The sequence below is a fragment of the Bos taurus genome, chromosome X, assembly GCF_002263795.3.
Source record: "Bos taurus isolate L1 Dominette 01449 registration number 42190680 breed Hereford chromosome X, ARS-UCD2.0, whole genome shotgun sequence".
NCBI lineage: Eukaryota > Metazoa > Chordata > Mammalia > Artiodactyla > Bovidae > Bos > Bos taurus.
Window position 1 is genome coordinate 128,914,615 of NC_037357.1, and position 26,013 is coordinate 128,940,627.

Here is a 26,013-nt window from a genome sequence, read left to right on the forward strand (position 1 = left end):
CTTCATATTTTCTGCAGTTATCCAGGCTTCCCATGACTTTTCCTTTTAAAAACTCCTCTAGCCTCCCCTGGCCACCTCCTAGAGTAGAAGCATCATTGACTGGGGATCCAGGGGCCTGGGTGGTGGACCAGGCTTATAGAGAAAGAGCAGTTTGACCCTAACTATATCTCTGAGCCTCATTCCTTACCCAAAACTCCATCCTACTCAAAATTTCTATGATTCTAAACTGCAAGTGAAGGTGATCAGCATAAAAATTTCCTCTTATAGGTGAATTTCCACTCTTGAATGTGATGAAAGCCTTAATTTTAAATAATAATGCTTCTTAAAATTAGAACTTTCTGGCAATCTGGGTTTATATTTGTTGTCCCTGTAGGGCTTTGTCATACCACATCCTAGAACACTATTCACTCTTTCTCCTAAAATGTTAAGGACAGCTTTACTGTACAGTGTAGGTCATATAGGTCTGTTGACTCTTTCCTCTCAGGTATACTTGGAAATTTCTGAATCATGTGACATTCTAATGCCAGAGAGATCTGACAGGATGCATCATGTATTAAACAAGAGTGTCCTTCTTAAGTGAAATTAGCCTGGAGCAAGTTAGAAGTCAAGTTAGACATGCATCATTTATACAACCCACACATATGGGGAGATGGAGGAAAGGAGTTAGAGTGGCCATTGGATTAAAAGATACCATTAGGCTAGTTGGCTGGTCAGGGTCTTCTTTAGCACAATGGGTTTCAAACTCTGGTCGATGTAGGTATCATCTGAGGGGCTTGGTAGGAATGCAGATTCTCAGGCCCTCCTGAGAAACTCAGTTAATGCTGGGCTGATCTTGTGGAGCACATTTTAAGAAGCCCTACTTCAGCATGTCCCAAGGAGGACTTTAGTTACTGTCCGTGTAATGGAATAAGAGGAGAACATTTTGAAAGAGAAATAGGCAGGGATTGAGAAAGAGGTCTGTTTTTTTCAGTGGCATTAGCACTCTCTTTGGAAAATAAGACTTTCTACTAAAAACCTTATCTGGACAATTAGGCTCAAGAAGACTTCTAAGTGACTGGATCAGGGGTAGTGAGACAGTGAGGGAGGTTAGTCATGAACCTCAGTCACCAGGGAGAGGCAAGTTGCTAAGGTCAAGGCAGAACACACAAGGTCAATTCATTGGCAACCAAGAATATGGTAGGTGTGACTAGAAAAAACTGGGGTAGTTGCTAAGAAGAGTGGAAGGTGCAGCAGAGAAGAACCCAAAGCAGATGCTTGTTAGCACACACAAGTGTGCAAAAGTAGGCAGTGGAACTCTACTCAGGGCAGTAGCAGTGTGTCAGAGTACTGTCTCTGGTCTCTGACTAGAAAATCTAATATCCCCGAGAGCCATTGAGAAATTTTAAAGAGAGTTGGGGTGGTGGCTGCAACATTCACTGGATGATCCCCAACTAAAGATTTATAAAAACCCCTGGTACTGGTCAGGGATGAAGACAGAGCATGGAGGGAGACCAGCTCCATGTCTTTAGTCAGGAGGGATTCCTGTTAAACAGAACTCCATCTGGGGTATAATCTAGTATATCCATTCAGCAATTTTTGGCAAGCATTTATTGGGCATCATGCTTATCAGACACCTGAAATAACAGTTTCTTGGAAGGGATCATAGTTTAATATCACTAACATATTAATATATATGTGTGTGTATATGTATACATATATGCATTCTTTTTATGGAGTCTATTCCAATAGTTGTGCATTTATTATTCATCTTTTTAAAGTTGTTTTCAAATTCTCATTTAAAGAATGTTCCAGGTTATGTAAATCAGACATAGCTGAACTCAATCAAGTAAAAGGCTTTTCATTACTCCCTTTTATTACACTGGTTGGGTAGAGTGGATAACCTACCTTACAGATCTAGATCCTTAGAGGGCCCTTTGGGTCTGTCAGGGAAGTATGACTTACAATAAATATTTGACGATCTTGAGTTAAAACTCAAGGTGCCCACAAAAGGATCCTTGTCCACAGAGAACAAAAGTAAATCAGTCCAAGTTTGGCTAAGCAGGTAAGGCATGAAGTTTTTAAGCTCATCTTCTGAAAGCTCTGTAATTAAATGGCTGCTTTGACCTTGCACATCATGTAAAGCATAAAGACGGTCTTGCTCATTCCAGCCCTAAGCCGTTCCCCTGATCCACGGGCAGGTGCAGATGTGGCATTGCCTGGTAAGACTGTTTATATAAGTAAAGGTTGAAAAGTCATGGTGTGGAAATTATTAGGATTCTGGAAAGATTCCAGTGCGTGCTCCTGATCAAACTCCTCCCAACTCTTATCCCTGGGTTGGGAAGATCTGCTGGAGAAGGGAATGGCAACCCACTCCAGTATTCTTGCCTGGAGAATCCCATGGACCGAGGAGCCTGGTGGGCTCCAGTCCATGGGGTTGCAAAGAGTCAGACGTGACGGAGCTACTAACACTTTCATAATGGGATAATAGACATTTAGCTAAAGGCTTCCCTGACTACTAAGATGAAAATCTAGGGAGAGAGTAGTATTTCAAGTACTGTTAGTCATTTCCTCCTTTGTGTATGTGAGTTGATAGATTCTCAGGTTCCTTACCAGTATCCCCAAGAGCAGACTTTGATACTGAGAGTATCAAATGGAGGGATGAAGCTAGATGGATAACAGGGCTCAAAATCATGTGGCTAGGACACTGGTGTGGAGAAGGCAATGGCACCCCACTCCAGTACTCTTGCCTGGAAAATCCCATGGATGGAGGAGCCTGGTAGGCTGCAGTCCATGGGGTCGCTAAGAGTCAGACATGACTGAGTGACTTCACTTTCACTTTTCACTTTCATGCACTGGAGAAGGGAATGGCAACCTCCTCCAGTGTTCTTGCCTGGAGAATCCCAGGGACGGGGGAGCCTGGTGGGCTGCTGTCTCTGGGATCACACAGAGTTAGACATGACTGAAGCAACGCAGCAGCAGCAGCAGGACACTGGTGAGAAATCATTTCTTCAATTTTATCTAAGATTGAAACTAAACCCAAGGTTGGTAGTAAGCTTTGCTATTAGAGTCTATCCTTTTAGTTAATTCCAAATAAGCCTAAGACCTGTTTCTCCATGCTGACCTTGGGCTTTGCAGGGAGTCAGTGGCAACAGTGCTGGTTCATCAGCTGTTCTACTCCTCTCCCCTGACTAAAATACCAGTGGCTGACGAGGAAGGTCTATGTTTACCAAACATAAAGGCATCACAGAAAATACCCATATACATTCAGCAATACTAGCTGGGAAGGACAAAAATACAATATCTGCTCCCATCTGTGCCTTGTCCCTTCAGAAAATGTGCACACATATGGTGGGCCCATGTTAATTAAGCCCAAATATGGATTGGATTCAACTTGGAGAGCAACAGATAAATCTGCAGCTAAAACTTTTCCAAATGCTTTGATGCTTCCCGAACGAAAATGTTATCAAGGTGTTGAATAGGAGAGGGCTATAATGAACACCATCAGAAAGAAGAGCTCAGATGATCAAAGATTCAAATAACCAATTCTGCCCACATTTTAGTTACGTTTTAAATTTCAGTCATTTAACAGCTACTATTTATTTATACACCAAATATTCATGAAGATAAAATGCTATTAACCTGCACATTAAATTAATGAGAACTAACTTGTCCATGGTTACTCTGTTGTCTGAGTTCACAGCTATTTAATGGTGATGCTGAGTTGAAAAAAGAGGGAATAGCATTGTATAGCAATTCTCTTACTGTTTTATTTGGGATTATTTTACTTTTGGCAAAAAATAAAAAGAACTGCCAATGTGATTTTAAGAAAACCAAAGTAACTTTTATCTGCTGACAGCTGAGAGCAAAATTGTGTTACTTTGCTAGCATTTTTCTGCATTACAACTTCAGTTGTAGTAACTGATGGAAAGTTGTTGGCCACTGTTTCTCCACGGCTAAGGTTGGAGAGAGAATGAAGTATTGGTCAGATGGAAGGATAGTCCATTCTTGATTAGATAACACTTTGGAACCAAGTACAGTTCCTTAGTTGACTCTTAACAAGCAGCTAACATAGGGGCCTGCTGACTTTTGTGGCTGGACAATATTTTCCCATTTTAAAATGGGAATGTCCTTCCTTTGGGTTATGTACTATGAGAATGCACTAAAGTAATTTGTGTGTCTCATGAGCATCATGGTGATATTATGTGTGTTTATTTTGGGATTAATGCCATCCAGGAAGCCTTTGAAAAGGAGCACTATGGACCAGGCAGAAGCCTACATCAACAGAAGTTGAGCAGGCTCACCAGGACCTCTGAATTTCCTTTGGTTTCCTGTCATAAGAAAATTCAGGTGATGAATAATGGCATACTAGCCCTTGAACTCTACTGGTTCAAATCTACTAGGTGATTTCCTTCAGTCTATTTATCCAGATAATAATTATCTCAGTCAACCATCTTTGTATAATTGTCTAAAAGTATATAAACCCATAATTCATGAACACATTCTAAAATAATATCTCTTGGATACTCCTGCTGGTTGAATCAGAGAGTATGCATGATCTAATTTGCGACTGGGAAATTTCTCAGTAGGGAGCTTAGAATTAAGTATTAGTCTCTGTGCAAACTATATGTTGAATATAAGGCTGCCTCTTAAACAGCAAGTAGTCCAACCTTCCCTACCCAACTCCAAAGTCAGGTTCCTCTCCTCAGAAGTTAGATACTCAGTTTGGGAGAAAAAGGTTCAAAGATCCAAAAGTAGTTTGAGATAGGCCTCACAATTCAGAATCTCCTAATTCTGTCTCCCAAGCCCTAAGGAACATGAAGAACCCACTCATTTTTCCTCATCCCAAAGGAATCTTGTGGTTTAGGAAAGAGGAGATCATTTTGAAAATTATTATAGACTTAGGACAGAGCCTCAGACTTCATCTAATCTCCTGGTTCAATCTCATTTTATAGTAAGGAAAGTGAGACTCAGAATGATAAACTGATGGGCTTAGAGAGGCTAGTCTTTGAGCCTAGAGGATACAGTAAATGATGGAAGGAAGTGTGGTGCTCCTGTGCCCTAAGCTACCTTCTTGGTATTCTGTTCTGAAGGTGCTCCATCACCTTCAGAGCAAACTCTAATGAATATTAATGCAGTGGAAAGTTACCTCCAAAAAGAGAATACCCTACCAGTTGCTATTGCTAGTCCAGTCAGGTCAACAGTCAAGGACATGTGGTCATGCCGCCTGCCTTGTATTTCATTGCATAATTCCTCTTTTCCTTCAAACAAGGGTAAGATCCTTACTCTGTTGTGTTTGAACCAATATTATGCCCTTAAGTGTATGTGTATTTCTGAATGCAATCAGGAGTGCAGTTTCTTGTGCTATAGGAGAATCTGTCATGTACAGAACATGCTTTCTAGACTTTAATGCTTTTACCCTCAGCTGCCACTCCAGTACTCTTGCCTGGAAAATCCCATGGACGGAGGAGCCTGGTAGGCTGCAGTCCATGGGGTCACTAAGAGTCAGACACAACTGAGCGGTTTCACTTTCACTTTCACGCATTGGAGCAGGAAATGGCAACCCACTCCAGTGTTCTTGCCTTGAGAATCCCAGGGACGGCGGAGCCTGGTGGGCTGCCGTCTATGGGGTCGCACAGAGCAGACATGACTGAAGCGACTTAGCAGCAGCAGCACCTCTTTTGAGGCCCACTCTCCAAAAGCACCCCCTCTGCGCCACTTAGCTCAGTTTCCTGCTGAAGCCGCCAGCGCATATGCATGCCAGCGCCTCCCAGCCTCCTAACCTTGCTTGCCTCTAGGAAGAAAGGAATCGTGGTTTCCATGGCATTTTCCAGCATTTCTCTGAAGCCTCACTGCTTAATTCCGATGTGGGCACTTATGTTACAGTCATAAATTACTGCATTAAGTCAAGTCACAAAACTAATGAGGATTTGGACACAGAGTTGGAAAATGAGAATGTAATTTTGCCTGGATTATAGGATATAAAGATAAACATGGTCCAAATATGCACAGAGAGAAGAAATCACAGCTTTGCATAGCTGCCTTCTAATAGAAAATATGGGCTTATGTGTCTCATCAAAATTGAGAGTAAGATAATCAAAGCATCACCATTGGTAACATTTAGGCAGGTCTTAGTTCACTGTGCACTCCATTTTCAGCTCTGACATCTAAATAAAGCATGCTCTTTTTTTCCCTCTGCTATAACAATCATTCTATAACTGAAGTTAGAATCTTTGAAGTTCTTGTATCAGGCCATAGGGATGAGTCAAGAGTAGGAGATGATGTTAGAAAAGCTGACCTTTTATGTGTGTGGATAAAGACAGGTCATTAGACAGGATTATTTGGCGAGCACAGTTGGATACTTGTCTAGAAATCTACACTTCAACTACTCTCATTGCTGCCTGTAATCTATCATTAGAGAGAGAGAAGGCATGTCAGTCCCCAAGAGTTCTCTATGGCAACTCAGATACTACTGGGATGGTGGGACACTGAATCCTCGATGCCTGGATTTATGAATCGAATCAAAAGAAATTAACAAGGAAATCACCTCTAACACCATAAAGGAGTAAGTTTCAGGTCAGATTAAGTTGATGACGAGAGTGACATGGAATACTGTTATGGAGGAAGAATCGCAGAACTATGTATTGTTTGGAGAACTCTATGCAGTTGGCAGACAGCATAGGACCCCCCCAGCTACCTGATCAGTCAAATAAGAAGACAGTGAAGGCAAACAGTCATGTCCAGAAATCATGGGGCTCTATTCTGGTCAGTTTACTCTTTGACTTACAGACTGGGACAGAAAGCACAATCATGAAATTACAAGAAAATACCAAGGGCCCCAGAGCAGAGGGCAATGCCATTTTTGACTATCTTGGAGGGATTGGGGGCAGGAGGAGAAGGGGACAACAGAGGATGAGATGGCTGGATGGCATCACTGACTCGATGGACGTGAGTCTGAGTGAACTCTGGGAGTTGGTGATGGACAGGGAGGCCTGGCGTGCTGTGATTCATGGGGTTGCAAAAAGTCGGACACGACTGAGCGACTGAACTGAACTGAACTGATGCATATAGCGTATTCCACTAAAGCTTTTAAGCAAATCATCTCTTTTCCAAAGCTGAGGAAATAGAGGTTCAGAGGGAGAACAAATTTTACCTAGGTCACACAGTTCTGAGGCCAGAGACCCTAGCTCAAGGGTATTTGACTCTAAAAGCCTCGTTGACTATAATATTAGAAGGAACCAAGATAGCAGTCAATATCACAAAATTCAGAGTAGGGGCCTCAAACTGTGCAGCAAACTGAAAACTGCAACATGAAGAACTTCTTGGTGCTGATTTTACACACTGTAAAATTAAACCAGCAACATAATATTGGTGACCAAACATATGTCCACTAACTCTGGGGGGATGAAAATTTATGAAAGCAAAATCAGTGATGGAATCCCTCCATTCTTATAAAAATGGTAACCATTTGTTTATCATGTTAACAAATGTAGGAAAATGAGACTAATTTAAGTTGTAGCAAATATGATTTAAGGTATAGAAGGAAGAAGTTCTGGAGGCTTCCCTGGTGGTCCAGTGGTTAAGAATCTGCCTTCCGATACAAGGGGCATGAGTACGATCCCTGCTTGGGGAACAAAGATCCCACATGCCATGGTACAACTAAGTCCACGCACCACCACTAGAGAAGACCACAGTCCAAACTGCTGAGCCCATGTGCTCTAGAGCCCGTGGCAAGCAGCTAGAAAATGCCTGTGCACTGCCACAAAGACCCAGCACAGCCAAAAACTAATAAATACATTTAAAAGTAATAATTTATGTACAATATTAGAGTAACTTATATAAAATCTGCTTCTTTGATGGTCTTTAAAAATAGAATAAGTTCTCAACAAGTTGCCTGAAGGTAAGGAGTTTACTTAATAACTTTGTTTTGTGTTGTCATTTAGTCACTAAGTCATGTCTGACTCTTTGCAACCCCATGGACTGTAGCCCACCAGGCTCCTCTGTCCATGGAATTCTCCAGGCAAGCTATATAAACTATACATGCTACATAAAACTATCAAATGAGCTTCCTATTTGAAAGGCTTCCCAGGTGGCTCAGTGGTAAAGAATCCACCTGCCAATATAGGAGACACAAGAGACTCAGACTCAATCCTCAGTAGGGAAGATCCCCTGGAGTGGAAAATGGCAACCCATTCCAGTATTCTTGCCTGTAAATCCCATGGACAGAGGAGCCTGGCGGGCTACAGTCCACGGGATCGCAGAGAATCGAACACAAGTGAGCACAAACACAAAATCGAAACTGTGGCATCTTGAATTTAAACAGTCTTTTTGGTCATTTGTGAAATTCAAAGATACTTTATATCCACATCTTAAATCTTACCTCCTTCCTCTAATAGTCCATTGAAAATTGAGTCCCCAAAAGACTGGTTCCAAAACCATATGTCTTTTGAATTGTATTTGTTTGTGTCTTTAAATGGAATTGGAGTAAATGAAGAATTAATGTGAGGTAGGAGATGTTAGCTCTGAAACATATGTCAAGAGCTTTGATTGTTGGTCTGAGCTTTCCTATTTATGGGCTCCATTATTTTAACTCATTTAACTTTTGAAAGAAGTCACTTCCTTATCAGTAAAATAAGGATATTTTGCAAGGTAATACCTTCAAAAAAAAAAATCCTATGCATCTATAAAAGTCAGCATTCTGGCAGAAAATTCTCAGGAGCAATGAGAAGGAAGGGAAGAAAACAGATATTAGCAAAGACATTGTGGACATTTGAGACCAGTTGCTTCTCTTTAAAAATGCTCACCCTCTCCTTTTTTCTTTCATAATGTACACCATATGCTATGATGTCCTAACGTCTACTACAATTTACTATACTTGATTCAGTAAATATTATTTGAGCAATAATATGTATGATACTCAAGGCTCACTTCTTTCTTTCACTATGGATTTTGGCCTTTTAAGTAATATAAATTTAGAATTTGAGTGTCTCTGAAGAGACTGTACAAAGCAAGATGTGTGTCCTTGTTTACACTTTGGTCAAGAATGGTCAGTACTTAATGGGGTGGGTCAACAAAAAAGCTTCAAAACAGGGTAAGATCAAACATGTCAGGGAAGTGAATAATTAAAAAATAGAAATCAGAGGTTAAGTAGACAGGAACAAATTTGACACTTTTTTGCCAACAGAGACTATGTCCTGCATCACTGTGTATTTGCTTAAATTTTACTCAGATACTCCAGGTATTTGAATCTGCAGGACACTTATGGATTTCTGGTCTACTGTTACTCCCTTTTTTAAACTTTGGTCTTCAGACTAACAAGATAGATTACATTGTGGGAAGTGTGATCTTGCTTGTTATAAAGTCAGTGGCTGCATAGTTCTCATTGTGTTTTGTTTGGCCGTCAAAGCCTTGGGCTTTGGTCTCCATGCAGAGTTAATTCTGCTCCTACAAAATTAAGAAAGTGTAGAATTTTTCCTGGATGCAGCACTTCTATCCATATGCTTCAGGTTTCAGGAAAATTCAAATACGAAGCATACCCATAGGACATCATTTTTTTTTAATGTGGACCAGTGTTGAAGTAATTATTAGAATGTGTCAGATGGAGGCAATTCATGAGTTTATCTTTGGTGCTTCTGTTGTATCCCTTCCTTGTATCTTTCTTAACTCTCTTCATCCTATCTGATTTTTCCTCTCAGGCATCCAACATGCTTGTTCCACTATTCTTCACAGACATTAAACCTACTATCTGAAAGAAAATTTTGTGTCAGTTCTTTATAGTTTAGTATGAATTGAGGACAACATGTTCCCTCTCCTGCGGGTATTTGCATTGTAAACCTGAGAGTTAAGAGAAAGTCTTTCCTCATGGAATGTCAGCAAGGACTTTCCACACCTTTTAGACATCAGAAACTGATCTTTAAACTTGAGTTGGACCTGTAGCTGGGCGTGTATTAGCACTAATTCCTCCTTACCCTCTAGTTAAGATGGGCCAGGTGACTCAAATAAGCAGGAGTGTAGGTGCCAACCCCCAAATTCTAACAATATTTGAGTCACAGAATTTGTTTGCAGAGTTAGAGCCACTTTTTTTTCCCTTGTTCCTGTTTATTCCTGCTACTTAAATTATCTGATATGTGCCTGCCTCGTTCGGCTGGAGCCCTTCCAGGGCAGAGACCACATTTTTCTCAGCTCTGGATCTCTAGGCCCGGCACGGTGTCTGGCTCACTGAAAACCCTTCCTGACAAATAATTAGATTCCTGCAGTTCAAATCTGCCTAAAGCTATGTTTCCTTAAGTTCTCTTACACCAAGGGTCTTTCCCCTCACTTCATAGAATACCCACCATGAGGGAAAGGTCAAAACTAGTCTGTCACAGGACAAACTCCACCCAACCCAAAACAATTGTTGGGGGGTATTTCAGAGCCTACTGGGAAGCAGAGATAGAAGAATTGCCTTTGGATCTAGTCTGACGAAAATTATATTCTTCATGGTTCTAGAATGCAAGGGCTTTATAGAACAGAAGGGGGAAAAAAGCTAGTTTTATTTCAGCAGTGCCTGATGCCAGGTATTTACTAGAGCAAATGCCACCCAAGGCCCAGAGGGTTAGCTGGAGCAGCTGATACTCTGTGCTGCTTTTTATAACTCTCCTTCCCAGCACCATGCTCTACGTATGTCCCATTTCATCAGGTCACATCAACTTAAGTTGTGCCCAATACTGCATCTTATACCAAATGCATCACTATGTGGAATATTCTGTTTCCTTAAAAAAAATTATAAAAATAAAGTTAAATTCCTTAAAAATAAAGTAGGGGAAGTTTCCCTGATTCTTTGTGAAAGCAGTGACTTTGCCACTTTTTACAAATGAGCAGCCTCTTTACTTCCAAAAGATATTGCAACTATCAGCAAGCTGCGAAATTACTAGGTTAAGAATGGAATGTACAGTACAGAACTAAATTGTATATAAAATTGTGAAATACAATTTTGGTGGTGGTGAGTGGTGAGTCTGCAAACTTGTGAAAATCATTTGCAGAGATACTTGCTGTCCACTTTGTTTTTTGGTAGTAAGATTAGAGAGAAAGGGAGATTCTATAATGTAATATATAAAATGTGATCTTTAAAATGTCAATATTTATTCAATATATTTGATATCTCTCTTATACAATACACAGTCTTGGCCATTTGGGAGGGGGTGTAAAAGATGGAAAATCCAAATATCTTGACTTTAAAGGACTTATTATTTAGAAAGAATGTTAATTTTAAAATATAAAAAGCCATCATTTCATTTATTGAGAACATACCATGTGTGTCAAGAACTGTGGCAAGTATTTGTATATACTGTATATCAGGGGTTGGCAAACTATGGCCAAAGGGCTAAATCTAGTCTATCATCTGTTTTTATAAATAAAGTTGTATTGAAACACAGCCACATCTATTTGTTTGAGTATTGTCTATGACTGTTTTGTGCTATAATGGCAGAGTTGAGTAGCTATGACAGCGTTGAGATAGTCTGACCTGCAAAACTAAATAAAGTTTCTATCTGCCCTTATAGAAAATATTTGCTGACCTCTGCTGTATATAATTTGTTCTCACAAGAATACTCAGATAAATACAGATTTTCCCATTTTCCAATTAAGGTAACTGAAGGTATAGCTTATGTAACTTAGCAAGTGGCAAAGCATGGATTTAATTCTAGATTTATCTGGTTCCAAAAATCTGTGTTCTTATGCTATATTTGTGTATAGAAGTAGCCAAAATATGGGGCAGGAAGAAGTCAGAGCCTTATAGAGTCACAGAAAATTATTATTAGGGTTCAGAAAAGAGAGATTATTTTGATCATAGGGTGATAAAGATTCTGGAGAAGATTATATTTGAATACAAAAGTGAAAATGCATGTGAGGAATTTTGTGTCCCAAACTCAAGCCCAAGAAAAGTTAACAGATGAAGGTCAGATGTTTAATTAGAAGTAGAGCTGGGATTAGAACCAGTTTTCCATTCACTGAGCATAAGTATGCCATCGGTGACCATACTGAACCATTGAATCTGTGTGTGTGTGTGTGTGGTTAAATGCTATAGAATGGCATAATTATTTGAAATGAAATGTATGTTGAATGAAACATACAAAAACTTGTATGCTTTGCTCAGTAGTAATTGAACTAAATGGCCTGCACTTCCTTTATTGAATCAATCAAAAAACATATTTGTGCAGACATTTATATGATACCACCACCTAACCAACATCCTACCAAATATATTTTGGTTGTGGAAGATTGCAGTTCTGAGACAATGAGAACCACTGGCATGCTCAATGACTTTAATTTCAAATAATAAACAAGAGACCACAAAGGATAATATTCATATCCATCTTGCCCTGCAGAGTCAGGTGGCTCTAAGTCAGGAGAAGAATGGAGAAGGGAGCAAAGGGTAGCTGAAGGAAGCTTACCTGATACTGTAGAGTACTTTGCCATTTTTTGAAATGCGAAGTAATTTGTTGTCAGTGGTAACATCATGGAAGTTGGCCCCCTTCTCATTGGCAAAGAACAAATCTGGTTTCCAAATGGAGTCCAGCATCGATGGGTCCAGGTCCAGAGAATCATCAGGGTACTCGCTATATGCCAACCGTGAATCATTCCACTGTTGTCTCAGAAAAATATTCACTCGGTAGTCCTACAGAAATGCCATGCATAAGAGTTATCTATCAACCACTCTGACATATTTTCCCCTCACTCTTCTCCCTGATTTGATGCATGCCATATTGGTATCTGAATAAACCAGACTGTGTATATCTTGGTCAAAATAAACCACTCAATTCTATTAGGAGTGGGAACAGAGGGGAGAAAAAAAGAAGACTCAACCAAACCAGAACACTAATGGAACAAGTTGAATTGGTTGAATTCTTACTTAATTTAATCATTCTGGGTGGAAAGAATTTGCCTGCGATGCAGGAGATGTGAGTTTGATCCCTGGGTCAGGAAGATCCCCTGGAGAAGGAAATGACAAACCACTCCAGTATTCTTGCCTGGGAAATCCCACAGACAGAGGAACCTGGTGGGCTACAGTCCATGGGGTTGCAAAGTCAGACACGACTTAGCGACTAAACAAATAACAACCATCCGATTTAGCTGTAGAAAAAGATAATGGTAAGTACAGCAGTCAGTCTTTGATGGCAGATTATCAGATAAAACGGATATATTTTCCAAATCAGAAATGACATGATCTCTGTTTTCAATCTTTCTCAGATGCTTTAGGCAGAAGAAAAGCCACTCTGTAATTTTGTAGTGGAAATCTTATTATAAAACTCTGATATGATGGGGCAGTAGTTTTTAAATTCATCAACATAAATATTAAGATGTTTCATGTTGACAAGATAATTCCCTTACAGCTACTTACTTTTGAAACTCTTAAATATTTTATCATTTCTCTGAATGGGTTGTATATATGGTAGTCGACTTGATGCTTCATCAAAACAGAAATCTCTTTCATGTTTTCCTAATCTGAGTACCTTTTGATAAAGGTGTTCCTCCCTGTGGAAATTCAGGTACACCATGTCATTCCCACTTGGCCTGGAAATTTTCTTCTGTGCTAATGAATCAGCGTGAGGCAGTAACTTCTCTTCAGAGGATTTTTACTCAAAGGTCTTTAGGTTCATGGAAATTGTTGCTTTGCTTGACAGAGCAAACCCAATAGAGGCTTCAACAGTATTCCCTAGTTAAGCGGGACTATGGTTCAGAGCTCACATTTGTCCACATCTGCCACCTGTGGGCTTTCGGGATGATATATACTCATCCCATCTTACTCTCTTTACCTTTTCCACCTTCATTTGCTTTGTCTCCACATCTGTGTTTTGGCATCTGGATTTTGGATCATTGCTTACTTTTCTGTAACAGTGACCAACATGTCCTAGTTTGCCTAAGAATTTTTCCAATTTAGCCTCAGAAGTCCCACATTCAGGGAACCCACTCAGGCATAGGCAAAACTTGGATGGTTGGTTTTTCTATCTACAATGGAGACCACCTCAGGATTGTCTGTTTCGGTTAATCCCTTTAGAGCCAATAGAAAACTCGCAACTAGGTTGTAAAGATCAAGGTGGATGAAAGAGTGTCAATCCATTTCCCTCTCCTTAATCAATAAACTCTCCAAATTCTCATGACTTCTCCCCGTAATACAGCCATTTGACAATCAGGCTGGTAGAGTATTTTGGAAATGGCAGTTCTTAGAAAGAGTGTCCCATGTGGGTTTAAAGAATGCTAATAATCAAATAGTTACTAACTTCTGGAAATCAGTCATCAAAGCCTAGCTTCTTAGGGAAAGCTGAAATATATTTTTAATAATGACTGTATGTTTCTCTATTGTACAACATAAGGACTTTTTGACTTGGAAAATTTTATCAGCTGACTTTTATTTGGGATTATTGGACAGAGGAACCTGGCAGACTACAGTCCATGGGGTTGCAAAGAGTCGAACACGACTGAAAAACTTCATTTTACTTTATACCAGACCTGCGAAGCAAATTCCCAGCCCTAAGAGGGTGCTGTTGTGGGCCCCGGGAAGCTTCTTTTCCATTCTATTTGCTCATTGGCTATCCCCTCCCTTCAAGAGTGAACCAAGAGAATGGCAAAATCTTAAAAGTTCTCCCCATCACATATTTTGCATTTTTGGAATTATCCAAACTGGCATGCTGCGATTCATAGGGTCGCAAAGAGTCGGACATGACTGAGCGACTGAACTGAACTGAAAGGAATCAGAGGATGGTAAATGGAAATAGATGACCACTTCAGTGTTTCATTGGCAACAGGAGTTATTGGAAGCTTTGGAGTTTTGTGTGAGTAAAGAATGGAAATGTGTGATTTGTGGAAAACCAAAACAGGGGCTGTTGGAAATAAAATAATCCAATTTGCATATAAATAGGTACTAGATAGACCAACTGTGATATTTTCTGAAGATTTCCTGAAGGAAAAAATGCAGTGTATCCACTATGTGACAACTACCCCTTTTATTTTCCTTTGGGTGGGAACCAATTATCCTTAATAAAAATTTTTGTGTGAGGGTTTATGAGATTGTTTCAGCAGGAGGTAGGAGAGAGAGGATGTCATCTCTTAGTCAATTCTGGAGGTAGAAAAATTCTAAGTATAGGAAGTAATGACAGCTGGAAATAACAGAGATGAATGGGTTAAATTTCTTAGGCCATAGGGAGACCCCCTACCCCGGAAGGAAACAGAATGAGAGAGGCCATGTAAAGTCAGAGAGTGAGTATTCAGCAACAAAATCACCAGGAGAACATCACTATAGTCCTCCTTTGAACCTGAGAATGATTCAAATATGCATGTTGAGAGATTTCAGAGAATATTACATTAGTGACATAAAATATGAAACATTGACCTTTTTAAAAAAATCTCAATATAAATTTTCACAGCTAATGTACATCTTTTAAAAAAGTCTTTCCCACAAGTTTTCTTCTCCAGTGTTTCCTACTTTTCTATTTTGAATTTTCTTCCAATATCAGAACTATAAAAAAGAGCACTGAATCTATCTTATCACAATAGAACCACTTAATGTCTAAGAGTTAATTTAAAATAAATTAATTAGCCTGTTCATAAGCAAGGATAAGTGGAAAAGTTAGAGGAGAAAATATATTTTATGCCATGGTGACAGGAATTATATAAAATAAGACTTTTATTAGATCTTTTGGAAGTATTTTTTTCTTTATAATGTATAGGAATTAAAATTTTCCTTAATTTTGTTCATGATGATGATACATTATTCCAGAATAAATGGCAACCCTTAAAACTTTAAAGAATAGAAAAGAACACCCAAGGATACAGAGAAGTAGATAGCCAAAGAAAAGATCTTCCAGGGCTGTGCCTGTATAATTCTTTCAGTACACTATCATTTTCAATATAGGGTACAAATTTGACACATGATTTATCCATGCACTGCCTCTGTTTATTTACAGATAGGTTTTTTCTCTCAAGATATTCCAAACCACCAAAGATAGTTATATTGCTCTGTAGCCTTTCTTTGTCTTTATTTTTGCTTCTAGGTTTAATGAAATATTAAAGGAGAAGTAAACACTGAGAGACATACTTAAGTGCAGACTGAACTTTCTTTTATACTACCTTGTCTCTCCAGAGACAGATTCTACTTCAAGTAAATGACATATCTCCTTGTATTAAAATTTGATTTTCTATGATTGACTCCCTGGGTACTAGATTAGATAATGGAAACATTTAAATTAAAAATGTATGTGTATGTGTGTGTGTGTATGTGTATATATTTATTTATTTATTTATTTATTTGTGTGTGTGCATGTCTGTATGTGTGTAAATGCATACATTTATCTTTTATTTTTCAAAAGCTATGTTTAAGTCATAGAATCTTTATATATTCTTAGCACAGGTAATACAGGTACCTATATTCCATACTATTACTTCACATCAAATTTAGAATTTCTAAAGTTTTACTATTTTGGTACCTTCTAATTCTATGCCCATGCCACAAAGATTGTTTCCTTAAATTGAATTATTTTGTTATATTTAGTCTAGCGTTTGTACTTGAGGATTGCAACTCTATCTCATCCACATTCATACTGAACTTCACTACTTCTCTCTTTATTTTATATGTATATATTTTTCAGTCCAATTATGTCATAAAGTTTTCTCTTTTTTATTTAAATTTATTTATTTTAATTGGAGGCTAATAACTTTACAATATTGTATTGGTTTTGCCATACATCAACATGAATCCACCACGGGTGTACACGTGTTCCCCATCTTGAACCCACCTCCCACCTCCCTCCCCGTACCATCCCTCTGGGTCATCCCAGTGCAAAGATATGCTTTGTGGATTTTTCATAGACCTATATGGCATTTTGGTTTTAACTTCCAGCTACCCTGCAGTAATGTTTTCATCATCTTAAGTTTGTGCTAGCTTTGAATATGGAAAGTTAGCTTTGAATTTGAAATTATGGGAGGAGCAGTTGCTTTATGATCAATTCAGGTTTTAACATTGCATTTTAAATTTAGAGACCAGGTCACCTTGCATCTTAGATTAACAAAATGTTAGGTTGATTCTTGGTTCTCCCTTAAGAAGTTAGAAATAAAGAATGTAGGTACCTGCTATTCCTGGTAAGTTAGCATATGCAGCTGTAGAATGAAAAGGAGCCTGTAACATCATTCCAGCAGTTACAGCAACCATACAATCTCCTAAGGGGCTATCTACATACATCTTATCCAGTTCTTTGGGAACATGATTTCAGGTTGGAGATAAAACAACTCTTCACCCTGCAGCAGTAACCAGCAGAAGATGTGGAATTTGGGGAAGATTCTGGGGAGCTGGAATCATATTCTAGAGATACTCTCTGAGTAGACACATTTTGTACACTTTCAGCTCTTTCTACCCCCTCCCTGCTGTTGCAATCTATTTCCTGCTGCTTTGGCATGGGGAATGTTCCAGCACTCACAGGTTCAAGCCACATTCTGTTCACCCACATCCTTCCAGGCAGTTATTTGGAAGGTTTGAGGAGACTGTCTCTTCTCCGTTTTCTAATGGCCCAACCTTGGGGACAGCTGCATGCAGATGGCATGCAAATATTCTTGACCTTTACTGACACTATGAGTATTCCCGAACTATGCCTTTGTGTTAGGAAGGAGGGGCTTGTAAATACACCCGTCATCCAGTAAATTAACTTGCCATCACTAGCTAAAGAAAAAGGGGAAAGAAAGAAAAGGAAATGGTAAACTTACATACCAAAACTAAATTATAACCTGTCTCATCATACACCCCTTTCTGGTCTAATGAGTCTTTTGGAATCATAAACAACAACAAATAATTGTCCCACTGAATACTCTTAACACAGGGTCAGCTAGTAATGACCATCAACAGATCCCTGTGACTTTTAATGAACAGAAGTATATATTTTGAAATACTGTGTATGACCACAATGATCCATAAAAATATTCCTTAGAATAACACAAATATATTGTCCTATGAGTGCATGTCTTCAACACTAATATACCAAAGGAGTAAGAGGCAATATGAGTCCCTGTGTGAGCCTGTTCTTTGCAGGGAGTAAGTAACAACAGTAATTTAGTGGGATTTCATCAAGCATAATAGGGCACACTGGACAGCACCAAAAGAAAGTCATACTGAGTTCTTAAAACAGATACTTATTGCCTTTTATTTAGAAACAAACATCCAAACTAAATTCTTCAATAATGCTGCCAAGTGTTGTGGGATAAGAGTGGGATATGAGAGAAATCAACATGTTTAGAAACTCAAAATTCTGCTACATTCTTGGAAAAAAATCATTCCAGAAAACATAGGGAAAGCAAAACTGTTATTCTCCCCCCATTCATAGCACTAATCAACATCCTCAGTAACTACATGCATTACTGTGCATAAAAACTAAGAGTCTGATGTCTTGTCAACTAAAGAGTTAAAGGAAGAATTTGTTTCTGTTTAATTTTTTTTGACCATCTTTTGAGCCATATTTTGTGAGTATATTCATGAGCACAGAGTCTCAGGGTTTTGGTAAGGGAAACTTGGGCTCTGATGACACTCTCTGGGTGCATCAGGTAGATACCTAGGCAGAGCCTAAAAGATCTGGAAAGGTAAGATGTTTTCAAGGTGAAGCAATTCTCATGTTCTTATGATCACCTGCATAATGTCTAGTTAAATAATGATGCCTTACATCCCAAAATTGACAATCTATGGCCTGTGGGCCAAATTTGGCCATAATCTGTGTTTATAAGTAAAGTGTTTTTGTTTTTGTTTTTGTTTGAGAACAGCCACACCCATTTCCTTACTGTTGTTTATGGCTGCTTTTATGCTGAAAGGGTGGGATTAAGTAGTTGTGACAGAAATTGTCTGGTCCTCAAAGTCTTAAGTATTTACTGTCTGGCATTTTAGAGAATGTTTGCTAGTCCCTACCCTACATGACATGAGAATTTATTCTTTGATTTAAGCGTGGTAGAGTTTCCAAAAATTTTTTTTAGTTTCACACAAGAGCCATGATTGAAGGAAATAAAGATACTTTTTAAAAGCCAAATTCAGTTTGTTATTACATCAGAAGCTAAGAATTAAAATAAAAGAAGCATATAGGCATCATTCTTCTGATCATGCGATTCAATACATCTCATACAGCAGAATAGACAGGCCATTGATATTACGCTTGGGCAACGATTTCCAAGTTTTCTCATAGGAAACATGACAAAGGACACTTTAGTAAGTGGCCAGGAAGCACCTAGGCAGCCCATTTATTAAACACCTTCAGTAGCTCTTAAAGACACAGGAAAACAAGGATATCCATAGTTTTCATTTTCATCTCCTTAAATGTTTAGCTTTATCTTACATTAATGAGCATTGAAAAGGTTTATATTTACATTTTTGATTGAGGATAAGATGCAATGAGGAAATTTAATCAAAGCAACTTAGGGGTCTAATTAATGCAATCAGCATTAGGTCGTGCAAGTATTGTCATTGAATGCCATCGTGTAAAGCTGGAGATAGTGATTTGGGCGGCTGGAATATCTGCCCCTCTGTTATCAAGATAAAACCAAGAGGGGAGGACAGACACTGAATGCCAAGTCCAAAGTTGGAGTCTTGTTTCCGTGTTGAGATTTTCTTATGAGTTAATTACTAATCCTATCAAAACTATCTTAGTTGAGTAAAATTCTTAATGCACTACATATGGTCGAAGTCCCAAAAGTTTCTTTTCTGGACAATGCTGTGTCTGAATAATATTAAAATGGATGGTGGAGTTGTATTATGTCTGGCTTGCCAGTGGAAATGAATGTTGAGGTAAATTATTCTTTTCTAACATCAAGAACATCAAGAAGTACAGTAATTTGTTAAACACAATCCTATAGTCTAAAAGAGAATTCATAAACACAGTGGAGCACCGTTTTTTACTTCTCAATGGCACTATGCTTATTATTTCATTTCTTGAGTGTTTCTAGGACATCAGCCACCATAGTACTTAGTCAAACTCAACTGTATTTTATTTTGATCTCATCCAATAATACAGCTGTGTACTTTACACATACAGGTGGTGCTAGTGGTAAAGAACCTGCCTGCCAATGCAGGAGAACTAAGAGACGCTGGTTTAGTTCCTGGGTTGGGAAGATGCCCTGGAGGAGGAAATGGCAACCCACTCCAATATTCTTGCCTGGAAAATCCCATGGACAGAAAAGCCTAGCAGGCTATAGTCCATGGGGTCGCAAAGAGGCGGACATGACTAAAGGGACTTAATACAACAACATACTTTTACATAGTCATGAAAATCAGAACCAGTCAGTGGACTTAAATTATATAGAGGCTAAGAAAATATTTCACTCAAAATGTAATCTCCACCCTGTACCTAGCACTCTAAGGTTACTGATCTAATGGGCTGTGTCACAGGCAACAATACCACTTTGACACCAGTAAAGAGTCTTTATTTTAAAGTGTTTTAAAATATCTCAATTTTAAAGTATCTGAAATCTTTTTCATGTATGTGAAACATGTCTGCACTTAGAATATGATTGGGTTTTATTAGTTTTATGTTTATTTTGGGGGGAGGGAGTCATGCATGTTATGTAATTCCTGTGGATTTGGAACAACTTTCTACTGTCATCAAATTGGGGTGTGTGTGTGTGTGTGTGTGTGTGTGTTCATTTTACAGTCAGCTTCTTGGCATATATCTTAAATGTAGCATGTCTGAAGCTTGATTATGTTAAAGTGTCCCATTATATGAAAATATCTCCTAAACTTTGAAATTTGTATTTCTGAAACATTGGAGATGCAAATATTTAAATATCCTTAATTATGCACCAGCTCATTACTGATAATTCTACCTAAATATAACCAAACATCAAGTGTTTCCAAAATTTCTCTGGCATGATGGATGAAAGATTATTGAATTTTAAGCAAATGAATATTTGACTAATGAATTCCTAAGGTGAAAGAGTATAACTAATTGCTTTCTAGAGGTGAATGAACTTGGAAATTAGCACTCAGTAAATGTCCCACAAATGTACAACAGTGCTCTTTGATCACACATCCCATTCCTTCACACGATGGCTTCAATGCTCAGTCCCACTCACCATTGTAGTTTCTGCTATTGACCCAAAGCTGTTGATAAATATGTTGCAGGTAACATTTACAGGAGGTCCTGCAAGTTGAACAATAAATAGAAAATTTGACAGGTTGTGTTCATGGCATAATCAAGTCATGTTTTTCTCTTGCCAGTGGCATTGTAGCACTTACCATGGTGGTTTCTGTGACTGATCCAAAACTGTTGATAAAAATATTGCAAGTAACGTTTACTGGAGGACCTGCAGAACGCAATAAAAATGTTGCAATAGACATTGAAGCAAAAATACAGCTCCATCAACATCTGTGCAAATGACTAGAGATGTAAACAAAATTAAAACGATGGTGAGATTGCAAAAAAAAAAAAAGAGAAAGTTTTACCCAGAGAGGTTCACAGTAATAACATTCCCACTAGCATTTCAAATAATGACAGTTAAGCAATGATAACTTACCCTGAAGAGTTTTGGACTTGGAAAATATAAGCTGAAGACTATTAAATGGAATTCATTGTCAATAGTTGTGATCAAAATTGCCTTTTGGATGAGTGGCTTTCTTTGACCTTAGGCTCATCAACCTTGTAGATGTCAACAGTGGGTACACATGACGATGAAATAGCCTGGCTCATGAGTTCAAATGGAGCTACATTTTGAATGGTGGATGGGTCAGGAATATCCACCTCGTTTTATGGAATACCCTTTAAATCAATGGGTCTAGTTTGATTTTCATGATACCTCTGAATTTACCCCATTCCTTCTTTATACCCTGTGACTGCCTAATGAGAAATGATGTATAGAAATACAAAACCAAAGAAAATTAGCTCACCATATGCAAGACAGCAAAAGAGACACAGATGTATAGAACAATCTTTTGGACTCTGTGGGAGAGGGCGAGGGCGGGATGATATGGAGAATGACATTGAAACATGTAAATTATCACATGTGAAATGAATCGCCAGTCCAAATTCTATGCATGAGACAGGGTGCTCAGGGCTGGTGCACTGGGATGACCCAGAGGGATGGGATGGGGAGGGAGGTGGGAGGGGGGTTCAGGATGGGGAACACGTGTACACCCATGGCTGATTCATGTCAATGTATGGCAAAACCAATACAATATTGTAAAGTAAAAAAATAAACAAACAATTTTTTTTTTTTAAAAAGAAAGAAACCCAGCAGTGTCACTTAATGTCCAGATTGTTACATCAATAAATGTAGTAGAAAGCAAGGTTTAGTTTCCCTGGTGGCTCAGACGGTAAAGAATCTGCCTGCAATGCAGGAGACACAGGAGACGTGGGTTTGATCCCTGGGTTGCGAAGATCCCTGGAGAAGGGAATGACTACCCACTCCAGTATTCTTGCCTGGAAAATTCCATGGAGGTTTATTAATCCTAGATGTACTTTGAACAAAGAGCATGCTTTTCCCTCCAGAGACATAGGGAACAACTCTCTTTTCCTCTTGCCCTTTGTTTCTCCTCCAAGCAAGCACTAACCAGCCTGACCCTGTTTGGCTTCAGAGATCAGGTAAAATCAGGCACGTTCAAAGGGTACAGCAACAAACTCTTTGCCCTCTGACCATAGATGAATCACTTTCCAATGACTTCGAGTTTCATGTTATGCTAGGCAATGTATTTATTGCCCTCATGTGGTTTCCACATAATACTTTCTAAGATACGAAATGGTTCATGTTGCCATGAACCATCTATTCACTCATTGCTTTCTCCTGTGTCAGTATCCTGGTTCAAGCAACACCCCAGTTGGCTCTGTTCACAACAAGCAGGTAGGATCTGAATGAGGAGGAGTTTGGCTTGAAGCCTCCTTCAAAGGCTGATAGTAAAACACAGCTGCAGCAATGCTTGAGTGCCATATTTTTACTTCTCAAGTCCATGTTGAGTTCTCAAAATGAAAAAAAGAAAAGGGCTCAACAGCTAATGTAAATTTCCAGGCAAGGAAACTTTTGATAAAAGAAGCAACAAAGAATTTGGATAAAAGAGATGTAGTAAGCTGTTTTTCTTTTTAATATAACTAACTTATCTGCTTTTAATGAAAAAATAGTTTTTTTTAAAGTGATTTTGGGCATCAGATCATAAACATCACCATATTACCAAAACATTTTTCAGCCTACATCTTTGAAATATTCCACGTCTTTTTAGTTTATCCCCTTGTTATTCATCATCTGCTAAGATGACTTCTTTTCCATGGTCACTTCCTGCTCTGCTTTATTTTGTTTTCTTATTTAGGTTACTCAAAAAAAAAAAAAAAAACCAGCAAAAAAAAAAAGAGTCTGTTTCTTGTCCATAGATTTTTATTCTATAACAAATATATTTTTATGCTGCTGCTACTGCTGCTAAGTCACTTCAGTCGTGTCCGACTCTGTGTGTAAGAGATAAAGTAGAGAAGGTAGAGTCAAGTCATGAGAAATTGTGTGTAAAAAATTACTTTTTTTCCTCTCTTCACAACAAGATATTTCGTTTTAGATGGTCCAATTCAGGGTGGAAAACTTTCATGGATTTTTGTATATGAGATAGAAAATGAATAATGTGGGAAAAGAAACAGGAAAGAGAGAAACGTGATCTTAAAAGGAGGAATTTGAAAATCCAAATGTAGGTTTTCTTGTACTGTAGATTATCTGATTGTCTGGCCTCCCCAACTGGCTTGGAACCAATTAGAAAGCTGGGCCATACCATCATACATCTGTTTTTATCCTTCCCAGTACATGGCAGTGTGAGTATACTGCTAGAATTCAAAATAATTTTTAAGTTACCACATACTGACACACTGTACTGAGCACATTTAAAAAATTGTCTGTTTTAATCCTCACAAAAAAGGAATTGTTTTAGTGCTCCAATAAACATTTTCAGATGAGGAAACTGGGGGTTAGAAAAATTAAGTAACTTGCTTAAAGTCATGCCACAGTAATTAAAGAAGCTGAGACTCAAGGTCTCATCATTCTGATTCCAAAATCCTAAATTTTCAATCACTTTGCTGCACTAGATTCATTGCATAATATCCTCTGACCTGCAAACCATGTTATTTTTCATTGGTTTATATACTTCTGGGATAATTTGATCCTTTACATCTGATCATTTCATTGGACACTGCCTTAAGAATCATTTGCATTTGGATATAAAACCTTGGAAATGAAAAAAGAAGTAACTTTCACATGCATGTATTAATAATGAGCTCACATATATTAAAACCTTGCTCTATGCCAATAAGTGCCTTATTTTATTCTTCAATAATTACATGCTACCATGTCTCCCATTCCCATTCCCAGCAAAATGCCGGGCTGGATGAAGTACAAGCTGGAATCAAGATTGCAGGGTGAAATATCAATAACCTCAGATACACAGATGACACCACCCTGATGGCAGAAAGCGAAGAGGAACTAAAAAGCCTCTTGATGAAAGTGAAAGGGGAGATTGAAAAAGCTGGCTTGAAACTCAACATTCAAAAAACTAAGATCATGACATCCAGTCCCATCACTCCATGGCAAACAGATGGAAAAACAATGGAAACAGTGAGAGAGTTTCTTTTCTTGGGCTCCAAAATCACTGCAGATGGTGACTGCAGCCTTGAAATTAAAAGACGCTTGCTCCTTGAAAGAAAAGTTATGACCAACCTAGGCATCATGTTAAAAAGCAGAGACATTACTTTTGCTGACAAAGGTCCATCTAGTCAAAGCTATGGCTTTTCCAGTGGTCATGTATGGATGTGAGAGTTGGACTATAAAGAAAGCTAGCACTGAAGAATTGATGCTTTTGAACTGTGGTGTTGGAGAAGACTCTTGAGAGTCCCTTGGACTGCAAGGAGATCCAACCAGTCAGTCCTAAAGGAAATCCATCCTGAATATTCACTGGAAGGACTGATGTTGAAGCCGAAACTCCAATCCTTTGGCCACCTGATGCAAAGAACTGACTTATTGGAAAAGACCCTGATGCTGGGAAAGACTGAAGGCAGGAGGAGAAGGGGATGACAGAAGATGAGATGGTTGGATGGCATCACCGACTCGATGGACATGAGTTTGAGCAAGCTCTGGGAGTTGGTGATGGACAGGGAGGCCTGGCATGCTGCAGTCCATGGGGTTGCAAAGAGTTGGACACGACTGAACTGATGAACTGAACTGAAAGTCTCCCATTTTATAGATGAGGAAACTGAGGCACAAAGGAAATTCATTGATTTTCCCAAGGTCACAGAGTTTGTAAGAGGCAGAAATTGCCTAACTTTAGGGACACCTTTTTTAACTAGAAGGATAAAATGCCTGAGGCCAATAAAATCACTCTGAGAATAGAAGTTACCTGAATATGGGACAATGTCTGCAAGTTCTTTGGGTTGAATAATAGAATTGTTTTTCACTGTTAAGAGTTATCCTGACATGTGCCAACACAACCTTCCATCTGTGTTTTACTAAGGTGTTCTAATTAACAGTAACACATTCTTAGATATGAGCACCAGCAAACAAATGTGTTGTATAAACTGCAGAAAGAGTTAACAGTAGTTAAACTCATCTAATTGGTTTATCAGCAAAGATACTCCAAAGTGAATTTGATGAGAATTTGACTGGGAAGAAGAATTATATAGACATCTAATCACTCATATCACTATTCTCTCCTTCCTTCCTCCCTCCTTCCCTCAACAGAACCAAAAGTTGACTATCTTAAAAGATCAACAAACTTTACAAACTTCCTCTAATGGGATAAACCTCAATTGGCCATGATGCATAATCCTTTTACTATGCTGTTGAATTTGTTTTGATACTATTTTGTTGTAGATTTTTGCATCTATATCCACAAAGGTTATTTGTCCTTAATTTTATTTTCCTGTGGTATATTTATCTGTCTTTGGTGTCAAAGTAATTTTGGCCTCATAGAATGAGTTAGGAAGTATTCTTTTCTCTTTTATTTCTTGGAAGAGTTTGAGAAGGGTTGGTGTTATTTCTTCCTTATGTGTTGTAAGAATTCACCAGTGAAGCCATCTGGTCCTAAAC

At 38.6% G+C, this 26,013-nt stretch overlaps 1 protein-coding gene across 2 annotated transcripts in view; it reads right to left on the minus strand.

Annotated features, from left to right (window-relative positions):
• GLRA2 (glycine receptor alpha 2) overlaps positions 1-26,013 on the minus strand; it is a 208,493-nt gene that overhangs the window by 143,468 nt on the left and 39,012 nt on the right. The window contains exons 3-4 of one of the 2 annotated variants that reach the window (XM_005228450.5): positions 21,209-21,276; positions 12,408-12,631 (exon numbers count right to left, since the gene is read on the minus strand). In XM_005228450.5, the coding sequence (XP_005228507.1) occupies positions 12,408-12,631; positions 21,209-21,276 (292 nt within the window). Of the gene's footprint in view, positions 1-12,407; positions 12,632-21,045; positions 21,114-21,208; positions 21,277-26,013 lie in introns of both variants that reach the window. The other variant, NM_001192914.1, reaches the window with a different exon arrangement.